We start from the raw sequence: 18,225 nt of genomic DNA on the forward strand, positions 1-18,225 counted from the left end.
ATGTCTTTTTCTAACATTTTATTATAAAAGTTTTCAGATAGAAAATTTCAAACAGTAATGTGGCACCCATCAATCTACCCAACTCCTATCATTCTACATGTATGCTGCACGTCTTAAAATGTAATTTTTATTGTTTTATATTTGAGTATAGTTGATTTATAGTGTTGTGTTAGTTTCAGGTGTACATCTAAATGACTCAGTTATGTGTATATACATACTCTTTTTCAGATTCTTTTCCCATATGGGTTACCACAGAATATTGAGTAGTGTGCCCTGTGCTGTACAGGAGGTCCCTGTTAATTATCTGTTTTACCTATAGAAGTGCGTATCCATTAATCCCAGACTCCTAATGTGTTCCCCCCCTTCCCGCTTTGGTAAGTTTGTTTTTGAAGTCTGTGAGGCTGTTTCTGTTTTGTGAATAAGTTCACTCATATCATTTCTTTGATTCCACATATAAATGACATCATACGGTGTTCGTTTTTCTCTGACTTACTGCACTTAGCATGATAATGTCTAGTTACATCCATGTTGCTGCAAATGGCATGATTTCGTTCTTTTTATGTCTGAATAATGTTTCCACTGCATGTATGTACCACCTCTTCTTTACCATTCGTGTGTCGACGGGCGTGTAGGTCGCTTCCGTGTCTTGGCGGCTGTGAATCGTGCTGCTTGGAACGTGGAGGTGCGTGTGTCTTTTCGAAGTACGGTTTTCTCTGGATATATGCCCAGGAGTGGGATTGCTGGATCATGTGGTAATTCCATCTTTAGTTTTTAAAGGAATACTGCGCTTAAAAACCCTGTGCCAGCTCTCTTATTCCGTCCATCCCTTTCTCTAGGGCCCACTGCGCAGGGACGTGTGGGGGTTTAGCTGGATGCATGTGCAGGGCCAGGGCGGGGCGGGGTCTGGACTCCCACAATGCTCCGTGTGTGAGTGCGGCTGTCGTTAGGATGCCAGTGCCCCACTTTCAGGGCTGAGAGTTTGTTTCTGGTTGCTGTGGTCTGGGGTAGGGGCTGGGGAGGCAGAGGAGCCTTGGAATCCATGCTAGGCTGGTACCCAGAGGTGCTGTGAAAGCTGGTGAGAAAAGTGACTGCCTCTTGAATGTCTTGCTCAGAAGGCAGAAACTGCCCCACCCTGCTTCCAGGTCCCTCAGGTGGAGGACGGAGGAGTGACTCCGACCTGGGTGCTTCCTCCTCCGGACTTTTAACAGACAGACCTGCAGCCATGGTTGAGCCAGTGCCTGTGATGCACTCAGGGAGCCTCCAGATGCCATCACTGACCCTCCCAAGAGCCAGGAGAAGGGGCTGTTAGGCCGCCCGTTTCATTGCCTGTGTCCTGTTGCAGAGCGGCCGGGTGGCAGAGCCGGAATTTGAATTCCTGTGTCTCAGGCTTCACTCCTGGGCTCTCCCTGTCCACCCACAGCATCCCCACCTGCAGAGTCACCCGGGTCGTCCCTCCTCCTGCCCCTCACGCTCTGTCCCCTCCAAGACTGAAGGGATGACACTGACCTCGCGCAGCGGGTCAGAAAGGCTCTCTCCCAGCCCCAGGTGAGCACAGGGGCCTGTGAAAGGGGGCCCCGCGGGCGGCGAGGACTGGCCTCCCCTGCTGGGCCGGGGCGCTGGGTTTATCCAGGACACCAGGCCCGGCTCCCCGTGCTAAAGCCTCAGCTTTGCAGCATTCTCAAGAGCCCCCAGAGCTCCTTGTGCCATTGAATGAAGCTTGGAAACTTCAATAAAAAAAAGTCCCCAAAGAAACTGTGAATTAACACATCTACACCGAAGCATCATACATGGGGAAATACACCTTCAATGTGAGCGCAGTTTTCCAGCCATTAGAAAGTTGACGTGCGGTTCGGTTTATGTAGACCCCCAAGGTAAGGACCTGCTTCCTCAGTGAAGACCTGCGTGTCGCTGGCTTTTCTCTCTCTACCTCAGCCTTCCATACTTTCCCCTCCATCCCCACGTGTGGAAACGAAGGGTAACTACAGGGAAGCCTGGCGGGGAGGCGTGTCTGTGGAAGGCAGTTTGGCGTGGAAGCTTGAGTGGCTTCGTTTGCCCTCTCCCGAGTGTCGTGTGGCTTCCAGTCATCGTTGCCGTGTGCAGGCAAGAGGCGGAGAACCCTCAGCTGATCAAGTGCCTTCTCCATCAGACACAGGAATGTCCTCGAGCGGGAAGGGGCAGTGGTCTGGGGAGGAGCAGCTGAGCGTGGGGTGTGGCGGTGTTTGCAAGCCCAGTTTTGCTGGCGCACAGCCACGTTCGCTGCGGGCTGTGTCGTTCACGGCTGTCTCCCCAACAACAGCGGCAGCTCTGAGTAGTTGTGACCGAAACCACAGGCCCTGCTGGGCCTAAAATCTCTCTTCTGTCACCCTTTGCAGAAAAACTGCATCTGCCGACTGTTGGTAAACAGCACAGTTGGGTTTGGGGGCATCTGGTGGTTTGTCACTTTTGTGGGCGTCGTTCAGTGGCTCAGTCGTGTCTGACTCTCTGACCCCGTGGACTGCAGCACGCCGGGCTCCTCTCTTACCTTAGGCACATGCTGTTCTTGCTGTGACTCAGTTTCTGCATCTCTGAAATGGGAACGACAGAGTTCTTTCTTAGGGTCCTGGGACTCTAAAGCCTCTAGCTCTGGCCTTGGTACTTTTAAGGGAACAGTAGGTACAAATCAATCGTTTTTTACTCCCTATTCTTTTGATAGAAAAATCCAAAGACGTGGGTTCGATCCCTGGGTCAGGAAGATCCCCTGGAGGAGGGCATGGCAGTCCACTCCAGTGTTCTTGCCTGGGAAATCCCATGGACAGAGGAGCCTGGTGGGGTACAATCCATGGGGTCGCAAAGAGTCAGACACAACTGTAGCGACTTAGCACGCACGCCCACACTCCCTTTTCTTTTGATAGAAAAATCCAAAGACGCCAATCTTAAGATTCTAGAAGTCCTTTAGAGCAGGGGTCCCCAGGCTCCAGGATCTAATGCCTGATGATCTGCGGTGGGGCTGATGTCATAATAAACAGAAGTGCACAGTAGGTCGCGCGCTTGAATCCTCCCCAAACACCACCCCTCTGTGGAAGAACTGTCCTCCACAAAACCAGCCCCTGCTGCCAAGAAGGCCGGGGACCACTGCTCTAGAAAACCAAAGGACCAAGTGTGTAGAAACCCAAGACGGGTGGCTGAGCCCCTGTCCTGGCGTGGCGGCTGCCCCGGCACCCACCCCTCTGCTGGCAGCAGCTGCGGGAGCCCGTGCGGGAGGCGCTGGGGGCTAGGACGGCAAACAAAACGAGCCACAGCAGTCTAGGAAGAAATCTTTAATTTCTGTTCAGCTTTCAAGAGTTTGAGAGAGGTGTTGGTTGTTTTTCTTTCTAACAAACCAGTTCAAGTACATGCCTTCAGATTATAAAAGTGCCTGAAATTGCCTAGAATATCAGCATGCAAAGCTTGTTAGTATTTACATATATTTACATAGGGAAACAAGAGAAGGATCTACAGGTATTTACAGTCTACACAGGGGAGGAGAAAGGCAGCCTAATTGTATTTCCTAAAATACAGCCGATGAGTAGTCAGCACATGCATATTTAGAGAATATTTGCATGATAGAATGCAATTTTTAAAAAAAAAAGACATACCTTTGTAACTTTCTATGCTAAGGTGTTGCATAATCAAGGTAATTTTGTGTGTGTGTGTGTTGTTTCTAGTCTATCTGCATCAAGTGCTTTAAAATGTTCCCTAACACCGAGGCAGAATTATTTACCCTGGCAATTAAAGGCCCAGCCTGCGTGATCATGCCCCCTAACTAGCGACACACTGCTGGTGGGTGAAGTAGCCACTGTTTCTCGTCTCCCCGTCGACCACTGTGATGAGGTCCGTCTGTGCAGAGGCAGTGCCCGGGCACTCACCATCAATTATGGAAGTAATACAAATGAGACGCTCTCCATAGTATGTTCCCAATGAAATATTAACAAGGCCAGCGTCTCTGTGCCTGAGAAATGATCCGACAGAGAGAGCCCCGTCTGAAAAGACTCAGTCCTGACACAGACGTGCTTGGCTTGAGACGGTGTGGCTGGACACGGGGGTCGGGAGGGGGGCCCTGGGGTGCCCTGCTGTGAGATGGGATTATTGCAGACTCTGTTCTTGTAATTTGTTTCTGGAAGAGTGAAGAGTTAGTTCATTTCTAACCACAGTGGGGCCCTATCAGAGACAACCCTGTGGGTTTCATCCACCCACCGCATGCCCTGTCAGTACCATGTCAGAGACTCTTTCTGCAGCCTAGGTGTCAACCTTGCGACGGCAACAGACTGATTTTTCAGGGTTTGTCTGCGCACAGAAATGGTCAGCTCTCAGTTTTCTAAAAAAAGCATGGTAGGCCCATTCAGTGTGATTCTGTGCAGACGAAGGGGAGCAGGGAGAGGTCTGCCTCACCCATACTCTTTGCAACGTTAGGTTAGAATTGAACCCATTCATTCTGCCTGGCAATAGTTTCAAAGGTTTATTTCAGTATACATGGCAAATGCGGAGGCATACATTTATGTACAGTATACAGAGCTAGCTAGAATGTGGGTCAAAGAAGTAAAAATGTAAAATGTTACAAATTAACACAGGCTAAATGTCTTCTCTGAGCTTTCTATAAACACTCAGCAGTCCTTCAGTCTTGTCCAGGTGGCCAGGATGGAAAATTCCAGGGATGAGCCATCAGATTCGTCCCAGGTAGGAGAACCATGTGTATTTTGGTGGTAGAGTTCTAAGATCCATTTCAGAGTAACCTGTGGAAGAATGGGCGCCCCAGTGCAGTTTCCCATCCCAACCAGAGGAATCCCCCACCCCCGTTTGAAAAGCAGTGTGTGTACCCCAGGCAGCACCAGCAGGGAAGGCCCAGGGAACTCTCCCGTGGATATAAGAAAGATGTAACAGAGATAAGAGCATCTTCTCCCATGTTTAAAGGGACCGTCTCTCCAGCCCAATCAGTTCTAGAACATCTTTGGCACCAGTGGTAGAACAGGCGTGAATAACATCACCCACCTGGACTGTACTCAGTCGTTCCTTTTCCCTTCCCTCCTCCGGACGACCTCCTGCTCCAGCGGAGCACATCTGGGATGTCACAATACCAGCAGGTCTCAGAAAAAGGAAACCATTCTAAGTATTCTACCTCCACTCTCTCGAGACCGGCCATCTGTTATGGAACCGTTGAACACTTTGGGCAAGGATCCTGGAACACGTAAGGGGTATGGAAAGGGCCTTGTTGATATCAAGGCAAGTTGAGAAAAGGTCATCCCATTGAAAACAGAGTCCTGAAAACCTCCCGAGGTCACTCTGCCCTGCACTGCTGCTGCTAAGACTAAGCAAAAAATCCTCTGGAGCCTTGCTCTCCAGAACAAACACGGCTCGGGCCTCTGCGGATGGCTGAAAGTGGCTGCCTCTCCCTCCCCTAACTTAGGCTCAGGAAGACATTTGTTCTGCCTTCACAAAGCCTTCCCAGCTTTCTATCCTGAGCCCACTGGTCCCTGGGCTTGCTTCCACAGATTTCTCAGAGCATCGTAGCAACTGTTCTCCTAACTTCCCAACTCATTCCTCCCTGGTCTTCAAGTCAGTCTCTTCAGCCTCCTTGATGATCTTGCTAGAGATGAGTGACTTTTGTCAAGGATACCACGTGACTTTTGTAGCCTGACGAGGATTTAGGGTTCCTGGACTGCAAACGGGAAAGCGTCCATGTCGTCGGCTTCTCTCCCAGCAGAGGCCTGTGAACGTACGCGGCTCCCTGGAGCCTCTGTCCCCTGTGTGCCCCCGCCCCAGACATCTCCCTAGATGGGCATCTGCTTCCTGGGGCTGTGTCCTGTGCCAGGACCAGGCGCGTTGGTGGTGATGGGCTGGCATGACCCACGGCTTCACTCTCCTCCAGAGCACCTGCCACAGAGCTCTCCTAGACTGCGTCCTGTGCCACCCGGGGAAGGACGGGAGAGACAGCCCCTGGGAAGGGACCTCTGAGGTCCTCCACCCTCGTGACTCTCTTAGCGAGAGATGAAGGCCCCTGCACACTGCGGAAGGTGCACCTTCTCTTCCATCAAGCTCAGGACTGAACGTGATCCTAGGGATTCTCCAGTGCACTGTCGCCGACTTTTCCAGCCTCTTTCCTGGCCCGCCTCCCTGTTTCTGTTTAAGAAGTTGAGTCTGGATTTCCCTCCTGTAACCAATCCTGAGGACAGCCTGTGTGTTAGCAAACCTCCTGAGGGCTGTGAAGGAAGTTACCCCTTGATCCCTGCAGAAGGAATTTGCCTGTATCTAAGTGTGCGCTGTCTGGACACGTCAGTGGTTAGGCATTTGTAGGGATGAGTTTGTTGACAATGAATCGGGGCCGGGGGTTGGGGGCAGGAGAGGGGAGACAGGGCAGTCTCCTCTGCACACCGGCTGGAACATGTCAGGTGGCACCCTCCAAAAGGCCACACCCGTTTGCACATCTGTGAACTCATAAGCTGGAGATTGCTTGGGTTTCCCTGGTCTTGTAGTTCCACTCACACTTTGGAAAACGTCCGTGTCGTTTAGGAGCAGTGGATTCCTGGCTGGTCCAGTCGGGCGGGTGGAGGTGGCACTTTAAATCAGGTGATGGCTTTGTTAGGGGTCATTGGCTCTTGGCTCTTCCGAGGTGGCGTTGAGTCTTCAGTTTTGTTAATCCAAATGGATATAATTTCAATTTAGTGGCCTGCCTAAATCAACAGTGGGAAAATCTCTTCCTTATGCTTCCCGGGTGAGCGCCTGACAGCCTGTGAGTACATTTCATCTTCAGCCACGTCAGGGCCGCACACGGGGGTTCAGCCAGGCCCGGCTGGGAGAAAGGGAGGGGGCCCCTGAGGCGACTCCACCGCCCAGGAGGCGTGGGGTGCGTGGGGTGCGTGGTGTGCAGACGGGAGTGCGGGCGCGGGAAGGCGGCTTCCTGTCGCAGCTGCTCTGGGTTCCTGGGGTCGGTCGATGTGGCCCCGGAGGAGTGGCGTGTGAGCTCAGGTACGAAGTGGGCTCCTCTGTAGGTGGGGATGGCGACCATCCCCAGCCTGTAGAGCTGCCTGGAGCTAGAACGTGATGCCCATCACAGAGCTCCCTGCCCAGCACCAGGGGAGTGCAGGCTCGCGGTCGGTGCCCCCATCGTCACCGCTTGAACAGGCTGGGACAGCTCGCCCAGGTGGTGGCCGAGAGTCCCCTCGAGTCACGATCTCCATCTTCTCCCACCTCTCGGCCTCCTGGAGGACGTGGGTCTGTTCCTGGTGAGCGCGGGACTCCACACCCAAGCCCGAGGGCTCTGTACTGGTCATGGTCCCCCGGGGGGGAGCCCCACTGCCATGCACGCTGGGCGTCTCTGGGAACACATGGCTCGTCTGTCGGCTTAAAAGACTGTTCTCAGATGGTGAGTAGGGTACACCCATCCTTGTGGAGCAGCTTGCTTTGGTTTCTCTCCATAACCAAACAGTATTGTTTGAGGAACAGCTGTGTTCCCAGCCCCACGGTCTCAGGAGATGAATCTGAAATACTGCACCACAATTAACCAGGAGAGGGGGTTGGAAACTTTTGGCAGGACTTCCCTGGTGGCTCAGGCGGCAGAGAACCCACCTGCAGTGGAGGGGACACAGGTTCGATCCCTGTGTCTGGAAGATCCCCTGGAGAAGGGAATGGCAACCCACTCCAGGATTCTGGCCTGGGAAGTCCCCATGGACAGAGGAGCCTGGTGTGCTACAGTCCGTGGGGTCTCAAAGACTTGGACATGACCGAGCGACTAAGCAATGCCTGGGAGACGGGGTGTCCCACGGGACCCGTGTCCGCTGCCCGCGTCTGCCGCACTCCGTGGTGAAGCACTCGCCGTACTTGCCGGAGCGCGACTGCTCCTGCCCTGGGGAAGTGTTTGCCGCACCCCACAGACCGCAGATGAGCAACAGGGGGAAGCTTTGGGGGTTCAGAGAAGCACCCGTCTCCTCCTCTGTGGCGCTGGCAAGGTCCTCTGTCCCAGGAACCCAGCGCCTCCTCAGCGCCCACCCAGAAGGGCCGCTCCTTCCCCGCCGTGGGTCCCCGGTCCTGCCTCGGTCCTGGGGAAGCAGCTGTGGGACCCCTGCCTGCTCTCAAAACCACTGACCACACAGACACCCGTGACAGTGCGTCTGCTTTTTTATGTCTCAGAGTTAAATCTGTTTTAAGACAGGAATCTATTCTTTTTTTTTTTTTAAAGAAGCATGCATTATAAAACTAGAGAAACCTGAAAACTAAGCATAATGCTGTAACATGTCCTTATCAAAACGTGAGCTATATTAGGGAACCTACCGACGCATCACAAATACTACTATGTGGGTGGTTTTCTTTAAGCCTGGATTGTCGATCTGAAACTCCCATAACTTTCTCTTTCAAAGAGTCAATATTCATCTGTAGTCCCTGCTGATGGCTGCAAACTGATGGCTAGTGGTTATCAAACAACTGTGGATGAAAAGCGGCTACTTCAACAGATTCATCCCAACCAAGGGCTTGGGGAGGATGGATAGTTTAGATCTCAAGGCCCCAACAATAAACAAATAGCAAACCGCTGTCTAAATCCCACCTTTCTGTAGTTGGAGACGGTGCCGCTCAGCTGACAACTGATTTCTGAAAGAGAATGATGAACCCTCATTACCCAGATACTCTTAAAAATCCCAAACAAGAATCCCGGGTGATTTTACATACGCTATGGAGATGGATGGTGTCGTTCTCCTCGGGCAGCTCGCAGACGTTTGACTGAATCAGAAATGGCATTTAGGCGTGATTAAAGATTCTCCCGGCTTCCCAGAAATCCTCAGCCCCCACCCCGCGCCCACCCCCCACAGTGATCCACACCCTCCCTCTCTACCCCTGGTGCAGGACAGACTTGCTGCGCCCCAGGGCTCAGACTCCCCATAAACTGTTCTTAAAATCACTGAGAGGAACCCCCCGCCCCAGCCCACGTTTGTATGTCAAGATACTGCTATTATCTTATCACAGCAGATCAGCAAGCAGTGGTGAAAGGAAGCAAGGCACAGCCTCAGATATTTCATAACAGAGTTGTTAACATCGTCTCCTTTATGGGGCGCTTTCATCTTCTCTGAATTATGTGCTGATGTCCCCCCGCCCTCCACAAAGTGGCATGAAAGTCATCTGACGGTGATGAAAGTGAGCTTTAAAAATTTTTCTTCTATCAGTTTAAAAACGTTTTCTCTTGTAGCAGCCACGCCAGCTTATTTCCTAATGAGAGTTGCTAATGTAGCTCCCGTCTCTCTCTCGAGCATAGGCAGGCCAAACAGCCAACGAGCCAGCAATTAGCACTTGTTGTTGGAGTGTCATCGCCTCCGACCATACAAAGATGGACCCCGGGTGCTGCCGTCGGAGTCCCCTGTTCACCGTCTGGTCTCTGCCAGGCGTGCACAGTTGGTCTTCGGAGGGGAGAAGCTGGTCTTTGCTTTCAGGTGCCCTGCGGTACTGGCTTCTCGCACAGAACCGGCACCGGTGGTGACGAGATCTAACTTGCGTACCACTCTGAGCTGAGTGGCAAAGGCCTCGAAGCCACCCAATCTTTGATGAAAGATTGGGCATTTCTAAGATTTATGGTTTTCGGCGTGGTAGCCAAGTGGAGGTTTACCCGAAATGAGGCCAGCTTCAATTGCTTTCAGATTCCATGGGGGGAAAATGCGTGTGCCCCCAGCTCCCTCATCAGCTCGATTCTGAATCAGTCTAAGTGCCAAATTTCTCTGCAAAAATACCATCCCACCACACGAGAGTGTACCATGATAGCATTTTAGAAGGTCAGAGTGGCGCAAGATTGCATTGGGTTTGGAAGAATTCCGTCTGTTGCTTTCCCCAGTGGCCACCTTTGATCCTTTGTCAGGGCTGGTGGAGCTTGTGAAAGGCCAGTTTGTTGCGATGTATGAATGCTGATATTATAGCCACTCTGGGGCGGGGTGGGGGGGCCTGGATCTTGGGGTGAGCAGACTCTCTCGCTACTTGGGAGCTCATGACAAACCCCCTGACTGCTCTTTGGTGGGTTTGGGATTTGCAGAGTACAGCGGAAACCTAAGACAGATGTCCAGAATATTCCTGAGCACCATCTCCACCCAGCAGCAGCATTCTGAGAATCAAGGCCGAGGTGGTAGTTGGCCTGGGTGGGCGGGACGAGCCCTTCAAGTCTTCCATCCGTCTCTAGAGGACACCCCGCTGCCCTTTGCCCCACACGGGGTGCAGGGGACTCGGATGAGCCCTTGAACCTGGTTAGATAAACGTGCTGGATGCTAATCTAAGGGTTACTAGGAATAACAGCTCAGCGGAAGGGAATCGGAGTGATGCGGACTTGGGTTCATCAGACCTAGGCCGCACAAAATCAGTCTGAAAAGAAGTAGCTGAATCCAAGCGCACAGCTGGCTGTCTGGGGAATGGGCGTGGCTGAGAGGGTTGGGGGACAACCAACCGATGCCCATTTGGTTCAGGTCACGCCGGGGGTTCAAACTTTGGATCCATGGGTCTTGTCCAGCACAGTGGACAGCCCCAGGCTCAGAACTCACGCCTCCATCTCGTTCATCTCGTGCCTACGCCACACCACCCACCTCCCTAACAATCATGTCACTTGTATATTTGGCTTCTTGGTTTTCAGACAAATTCAGTAAGTACCGTCCTCTTCAAAACAACCCCCAAGTCTGTTTCACAGTACTTTCCTCAAACGGTAAACACCCCGAGACCTCACTTCTCAGAATGCCCTGGGCTCCCGGTGATTATGGGCATAACCATAGACACACAATCCAAGGCGTGGCGGGGGAGGTTCTCCCCCGAGCCCTCTGGTGGGGCCTGGTGTGAAGTCTGTAAGAGGCAGGAGAGGGTCAGCTTTCCGGTGGCAGGAACGCGCTTCACCCTCCCACAGAGGGCTTCAGTGTTTTCCTAATGGTGACCTTATCGCCCGTTATCTTTCTCTGATTCTCCTCTGCCTCCCCACCCCTTCACCTGATAATTAGTTGATGCAGCAAGGGCTGTGGTGCACATAAATAATCAGAAGATGCCAGATAAACTGTATTGGTTTTAAATTAGAGCCGTGCCAACCATGTCTCCCTACGAGCACCAGCCTATTATTTTTAATTATGGCTCGCAAAGCAAAGTGATTTCTTGCCCTCCTCCCAGCCTCCCTGACAGCATCCTGTCAGCCGGGTGATATGGTGCCCCGTCGGCACACACATCCCCAGCCACAGCGCCAGCTGTTACTCAAAAGGTCAGTCGGAAGTGATCAATGGCACTCATTACGACGTGCATTTAGAAGTGGGCTGTGAGGAGGTGGACCCTCAAGCCGCTGTCCTCCTGCAGGTACGGGCAGGATGTGACATTCATAGAAAGGTCTCCAGGATCCTGATCAACTCACAGATTTGTGTCTCGTGTCTGCAGGAGGCACGTGTGTACGGTGGGGAACATGTTTGCACACTGCATCCAAAGCCTTCCCCTCACAGCACCATGGGCAAAGGACAAGGACACAGCTGGCGCTGGTCCTGCTTGGCTTTCCACCCGCTGGGCCACGAGAGCGCGGCAGGTTTAGCTCAGACAGAAGTCTCGTAAAAACATCTTGGTGTCACATGACATCATGCATTGCAGTCAGGAGGTTGGACGGGTTTCTTCCTGCCGGTTGGCAAGGATCCCACCCTGCTTGCGTTGTCAGCAGAGGCATGTGATGCGACGAGCTGAGAGGCATGTTGTGTTCAAAGCCTTTTCCCGCATGAGGTGTGAAAAGTCACACCGGTGCTCCAGGCGGAGTCCATGATGCTGTCCCAGGACGGCCCCGCCATACCTCTGGGTTCGCGGCCGCTGCTGAGGTCCAGTGGCCTCCAAAGCAGGTGGGGAGGGCGCTCCCTGTGAAGGACAGCCCCCGCCGCCTCTCTTCTGACGCGCTCGTTCTTGTCTCTCCTCTCTGCCCTGCAGCAACAGGGAGCCGCCACCACCGTGTACTGCGCTGTCGCCCCGGAGCTGGAGGGCCTGGGAGGGATGTACTTCAACAGCTGCTGCCGCTGCCTGCCGTCGGCCGAAGCCCAGAGCGAAGACTCAGCGCGGGCCCTGTGGGCGCTCAGTGAGCGGCTGCTCCAGGGGGTGCCCGGTGGCCCGCCCTCCTAGACGGCCATTGGCCCGACGCCCACCCCGCTGGACTCCCCCCCCACCTCTCACCCCGCGGCCTTCCATGTCCCCCCGACCCAGACCCACCAGAGGCCCAGGATGTAAGCACTGGTGCGTCAGATCACACAGCGTTAGGTACCACTGGGGAGCAGGGCGTTGGTGGGGAGAAGGGGCGATACTTCTTGTCCAGGGCTGGGGGCAACCGAGGTCCCTCTGCTGCCCTGGCAATGGCCCATGTGACGGTGAAACTTTGCCTTCACACGGGCAAAGGCAGGCTCTCCATCCCACCGCAGAAGCACGTGCAGTTCTCACCACTCAGGGTCCCCGGTGCCCCCCCCTACCCCGTCCCACCAGCCACCACCCCAGCCACACACCCATGGCCACACACCCATGGCCACACTGTAGCCAGGAGCAGGCTTTCTCCTGTCCGGGGAAGAAAGAGCCGGTGTTTATCCTTCACACACTCATCTGCGAGATCACTATTCCATCCTGATCCAGTCTGAGTCCTGGACAGGCCCCCTCTGGCCCTTGTTCCCACCGAGGCGGAGGGGACGCTGAGAAACAGGTGGTGCGGGCAGGGAGTGTGTCGCAGGGCACTGGTTCACTGCCGGAGCAGCGCAAAGGATTCTTCAGCTCACAGCAAGCAGACCTCACAGGCCACCCCCTGAACACCGCGCCGGGCGGGAAAGGGGGCCTGGCACCCCTAAGGATGCCCCAGGTGTTTGGTGGCTGGGGGATAAAAAGCCGTTCCCTTCATCCTTCCCGCAGTTTCAGGAAGGACCCCGTCACAGAGGTGCACGGCCCCCGCGTATCTGTTCAGCATCCTGCTTCCGCATCCTCTCGTCCCTTCCATCCTACGCTTAATAAAAGAACATGCTTGAATATGATCACCTGAACTTTGTCTTGTTCCTTTAACTGTTTGTTTCAGTTTCGTGTTTTGTTTTTTTGTTTTTGTTTTTTTTTTTTTTAGAAAAGCAATCTAGAGGAAAAAATAAAGCGCTTCTTGTAGACGCCAGGAAAACACCATTCTCATGTCTTCTCTGAGTTTGTTTTGTTTTTGTGCTTTGTGGCTGTCTGTGGGCCGAGTTGTCTCACGCAATTAGCATGCCAGCATCATATTTTCTGTTGAAGAGAGAAAGAGAAAAATGACTGTTGTTAAATTTCACCTTAAGAAGTTTTGTTATTATGCACAGTGGGCCGTTTCAGGCCTCACGATGTGTTCCCTTTGTGATGACCGGGCTCTCGGTGAGTAGGCAGTGTCTAGTGATGAGGATGGGGGTGGTTTGAGGCCCTTTGCCCCGGTCCTGCATCACTCACACCTGGGCTTCCAGGCCATTCCCGCAGAGATGTAGGAAGGGCCTCTTTGGCCACATGGAGACAATGCTTCTGCTCACACACCAGGAAGGTGGGGCAGAGGGGCATGTGCCACCAGTCTCCATCCTGACACTGTCGTCTGGGGCCTCTGGCTCTGTGTGCACTCAGACCCACTGCTTTCCAGGGGTCCACAGCCTGGCTATATCCTCCCATCTAGCTATATTCCCCCTTAACAGAATCCTTGAGGGACCTTGACGAGAGGAGGCGAGCATGCCCCTCAACCGAGAGCTCCCTAAAGCCATCGACCCCGCTGGTGGGGATGTAAACTGGCCCAGCCACTGTGGGGAACAGTGTGGAGGTTCCTTAAAACGCTAGAACCAGAGCCACTCCTGAGCACACGCCCAGACAAAACCAGAATTTCACAATATACATGCACCCTACATTCACAGCAGCACGATCCACAATAACCAAGATGTGGAAGCAACTTAAATGTCCATCCATAGAGGAACAGGTAAAGAAGATGAGAAAAGAATATTACTCAGCCATAAAAAAGGAACGAAAGAATGCCATTTACCACAACACAGATGGACCTGGAGATTATCCTACTAAGTCAAGTAAGTCAGATAAATACCATATATCACATCACTTATAGGTAGAATCTAAAATGTACAAATAAACCTATTTATAAAATAGACAAACAGACTCATAGAAAACAAACTTGTGGTTACCAAAGGGTAGCAAGAGGGGTTAGGAGAGAGAAATTACGAGTCTGAGATTAGCAGATACACACTACTATATTTAAATAGACAAACAACGATGTCCTACTTACTATATAACACAGGGAACTATATTCAATATTTTGTAATAAACCAGAGTAGAAAAGTACATATATATCTGATTCACCCTGCTATACACTAGAAACTAACACAGCACTATAAATTAACTATACTTCAAGGACAAGCTAAGTCACGCAGACCAAGTCTTCATACAGTCATGCACCCAACAGACACACCAAGCACCACATTACGGAAATTCAAAGTTTAGGGTGACACCCCCACCTATAAAATGAGCTATAAAATGTCTAGATCCTGGGTCTACAGGAGTGGTCACAGCACCCAAGGTCATCATCAACTTGACCAAAAGTTCTCCAGGTTGCTTGATAACCAGAGACCCCTCCCAGAACAAAGCCAGGCCTCCTCTCTCCCCTTACGCCCTGAGTCCACGGGGTCAGACGGTACCAGTCCCTGTGGGTCATTGCTCCTGCCAGACACGTCTCACTTCCTTGGCTAATGCTGTGGGGCAATGCCTGGACAGGTGAGCAAGTGTACAGATAAAGCCTCACTCCTTTTTTGGTTTTTGCTTAGTTAAGCCCATGATTATTGTTTACCATCTGTCATGGTGCGTATATATAGACATATCATACACACAGAAACACACACATGTGTTATATGTATGTGCAACACACACACACGTATATAATACATATATATATATTAGTGTATGTACACGTGTGTGTGTGTGTGTATGTAATATAAACCTAGTCTTCCATAATCACCACCGCTGTTTTCAGGTGCTGTTTATTATGTGCCAGTTGCCACTCTGTGCCCCCCACCCCAGAAAGATGCCATGTAAAGACCCACTAAAGTGACTGAGAGCAGACAAGGTAATTGGGGGAGACAAGGGAGTGAAACCCAATAGGGAGCCTGGAGCAATAATAACCAGAGCTGGCAATCTCTGCTAAAGTCACAGCCACCTTCCCACTTTGTGCTCAGATGATGAGACTGGCAGAGCGGCCTGCCCACAGCCCCCGGGCTGGGGACCCGAGGGGCAGCGTCAGCCTGCGGGGCCAGGACGACGGTCTGCACCCCGCTGCAGGGGGGTGCTGCAGACCCCCGTGCACGTCCCTGAATAGATGGATATGAGGGGCTTGTTCACACAGCAAGACTGGCCTGTGCCGGCCCAGGGCCTGTTCTCCTCCCAGTGCCCCGCATCTGGGGCGAAGCCTGCCCGTTCTGTGCCGTTACCTGGCAGCACGGGCCCGGCCCTGCAGACCCCCTCTCCTGCTTGGCTCTGAGCAGGTCTGTGCCCGGCTTCCCTCCCTGGGTTTGGCCTCCAGGGGACTCAGTGGCCAGGGTCTGGCACCATGGCACCGGAGCCACAGCCTCCACCCAGGCCAGTGAGAGGGAGCCAGAGTGCCCACCGGCCTTCTCCAGTGAGCTGCTTGCTCTCCCTGAGTCTTGACACCCAAAGGCTGCTGGCGTCCATGTGCACGGCTCATGCAGGGACACTTTGCTGCCGTTGATCAATAGGAAACAAGAAACTGAAGCGGCCACGGCAGTGACTGAAGCTGTGGCTTGTGGTTTTGCTCTTTAAAATGGGGTGATGCGTGGTTTTGTTTTGAACCTCCACGAAGCGGGCCTGACTACTTTCATTCGGGTCAGCGCTGGGCCCCGAAGCCTGCTGCAAAATGGCTGCACGTCCGGGCCGCCCGTGGGCACCATGTCGAGAAGCTCACCTTTCACGTGAACTTCGGTTGACGCATAGCTGCTCGACAGTGTTAGTTTCTGCTGTACAGCAAAGTGAGTCAGCTGTAGATGTACACATATATATGTATATCCCCAAAGAAATTTACATTTTAAAACAAGCATCTAAAATAGCTGTATTATATAAATGAACTCTTTTCCTGATCCTCGAGACCAGATTTACGGTTACCAAAGGGAGGGGGGAGCAGAGGATGGATGAAGAGATAGGGACTGGCATATCCACACTGCTGCATGTAAAACAGATGACTAACAGGGACCTACCGTAGAGCACAGGAACCGCACTCACTGATTCCGTCGTAACCTACATGGGAAAGGAACCTGAAATAGAGTGGATATATGTACGTGTGGAACTGATTCCCTTTGTTCTACACATTAAACTAACAACATTGTAAATCAACTATATTCCAATAAAATTTTTTTAAAAAAAACTTTTAAAATTAATTCAAGAAAAAATAGCAATATTTACCCTGTTAACTTTTTGTGCCTTTCCACGGATCCAAACTAGTTTGAATTCATTTTAGAATAATAATATCACAAAATATTATCCACATGATGACTGAAAAAAACTCTGAATTCTACTTGATGAGATGCTGTACTAACGATAAAGGCAATTTCTAAAAAGGAAAAGACAGGCTCAGTCAGACACCACTATCCTAACAGAGGTTTTCCGCTCTGCTTCACAGTCCTTGGCGCCTCCCCCCCCCCCCCGCCCCCCCGCCGCAACAAAATCACTTTCTTTCTCCGTTGTCACTTATTTTAATGGAGTCCTCCCGTGTCGTCCTGCTGGGTTGGGGGCGTCAGCGGGAATCCCATGCTCTGGGACATTCAGCCTGTTTCTAGTTTTTGCTGTTAGAACAATGGTGTAACTTGCATCTGTCTCCATCCAGTTCCTCCCTTCTGTTGACCGTGCTCTCCAGCATCCATAGGCACCCCTGAAACTCTTGGGTCTAACAGCTCTTGTTTGGCTTTTGCTGCTCGCTTCCATGTGCCATGTGGAAGGGTTACAGCCAGCAGAAGGTACATATTTCTGGGTTGTTGTTTTGTGTGTGTGTGTGTGTGTGTGTGTGTGCGCGTGTGTTTAACAACCTCATCAGCCCTGGGTGTTGGTATTTAATTTTTTTTAAAAAACATTTTCACTTTCTATTGTCACAGTTTATAGCTACTTACATAGAATACCCCTGAGCAATCAGTCTCCTTATTTAAAGTACAAGCATTTTGTCTTTTGTTTTCCCACCGGGCCAAGTTCACGGTCGTAATTAGAATGGACATTTTAGGTGAGGCTGCATTCTGTCTGGGCAGGAACACGTCAGCCATGCCAGGACATCTTTATCCCATCCCTCCAGCAGTAAGTGTCCTGCCTGTGGTGCCTTCGTCACCAACCCTAGCATGACCTGGGCCCCATCTGCATACTGGCCCAAACCAGAACGGCTCCTGCCGGCTTACGTACTAACCCCCTGGCTGCTCCTAGGCATCACACTGCTGAGAATGACTGTCTCCCCTCTAGGCTGATCTGTTTCCAAGGCTAGGGCCTGCTGCATCTTGATAGGTCTATGCAGACAGACGCCCTTCATCACTTACTCAGATGGAAGAGGCCCTGTGCCTTCCTCCAGCTTCTGGCTTTATCTAAGGTTCACTAAGGGCTGGCTGTTTTACTCTGGAGTCGTGACAATTTCTCATTGGCTGTTGGGTCCCTTAGGTGAGAAAGTCCACTTTGATAAAGTATAATTTCCTGAGTCCTCACCACTACTTTGTGCAAAGCACATAACCTGAAATGCTGTTTTTGCTCATTTAAACCTCACGAGTTTTGAATGAAATGTCACTGTCCCCTTTTAACCAGTGAGGAAAATATTCAAATATTTCAAGGAGGCAGATGGCCCCCCTCCAGGGTAAAGTGATTGGAGATTCCTCCCCTCTGGACTGAAACTCCAAGACAAGAAAAGCAGGACAATTCAGGGAGAAGGCTGGGCCCTGCCCAGAGCACATATTTCTCATTCTCAAAGTCAGGAGACCTCCCTGACCAGACATGAGCAGAAAAGTTTCGTTGGAGGCCAATCAGGAGTCATATCAAGTGATGTTCTACCCAGACGCCTTTTTGGTAAAATCCACCTTGGCTAAGAGATGGGTGTCCACACATGGGAGGATCCTGAGATACACCAAACACAGACTGTGAACCAGGCAAATCAGAATGATCGGCCAAGGGAAACCCGGAAGAAATACCCCATAAAAGTAATGCAGACTGCCACGAGGGTGCGACACAGGGCCTCTCCCC

At 51.9% G+C, this 18,225-nt stretch overlaps 2 protein-coding genes and 1 long non-coding RNA gene across 4 annotated transcripts in view; 1 reads left to right on the forward strand and 2 right to left on the reverse strand.

The window, feature by feature from the left end:
- Positions 1–12,986, forward strand: part of WWOX (WW domain containing oxidoreductase) — a 909,485-nt gene extending 896,499 nt beyond the window's left edge. Inside the window, exon 10 of one of the 2 annotated variants that reach the window (XR_011561738.1) lies at positions 11,911–12,016. Coding sequence is in view for 1 of the 2 variants with exons in the window: in XM_019979230.2 (XP_019834789.1) it covers positions 11,911–12,099 (189 nt within the window). In the remaining variant the exon portion in view is untranslated. Of the gene's footprint in view, positions 1–11,910 lie in introns of both variants that reach the window. The other variant, XM_019979230.2, reaches the window with a different exon arrangement.
- Positions 3,282–8,785, reverse strand: LOC139177033 (uncharacterized). The gene is made up of 2 exons (XR_011561409.1): positions 5,005–8,785; positions 3,282–4,748 (listed from the first exon to the last, which is right to left on the reverse strand). It is a non-coding gene; the product is annotated as an uncharacterized lncRNA (long non-coding RNA).
- Positions 11,004–18,225, reverse strand: part of MAF (MAF bZIP transcription factor) — a 355,676-nt gene continuing 348,454 nt past the window's right edge. Inside the window, exon 3 of the mRNA XM_070771925.1 lies at positions 11,004–13,221. The gene's annotated coding sequence lies outside the window, so the exon portion shown is untranslated. The remainder of the gene's footprint in view (positions 13,222–18,225) is intronic.

The sequence above is a fragment of the Bos indicus genome, chromosome 18, assembly GCF_029378745.1.
Source record: "Bos indicus isolate NIAB-ARS_2022 breed Sahiwal x Tharparkar chromosome 18, NIAB-ARS_B.indTharparkar_mat_pri_1.0, whole genome shotgun sequence".
NCBI lineage: Eukaryota > Metazoa > Chordata > Mammalia > Artiodactyla > Bovidae > Bos > Bos indicus.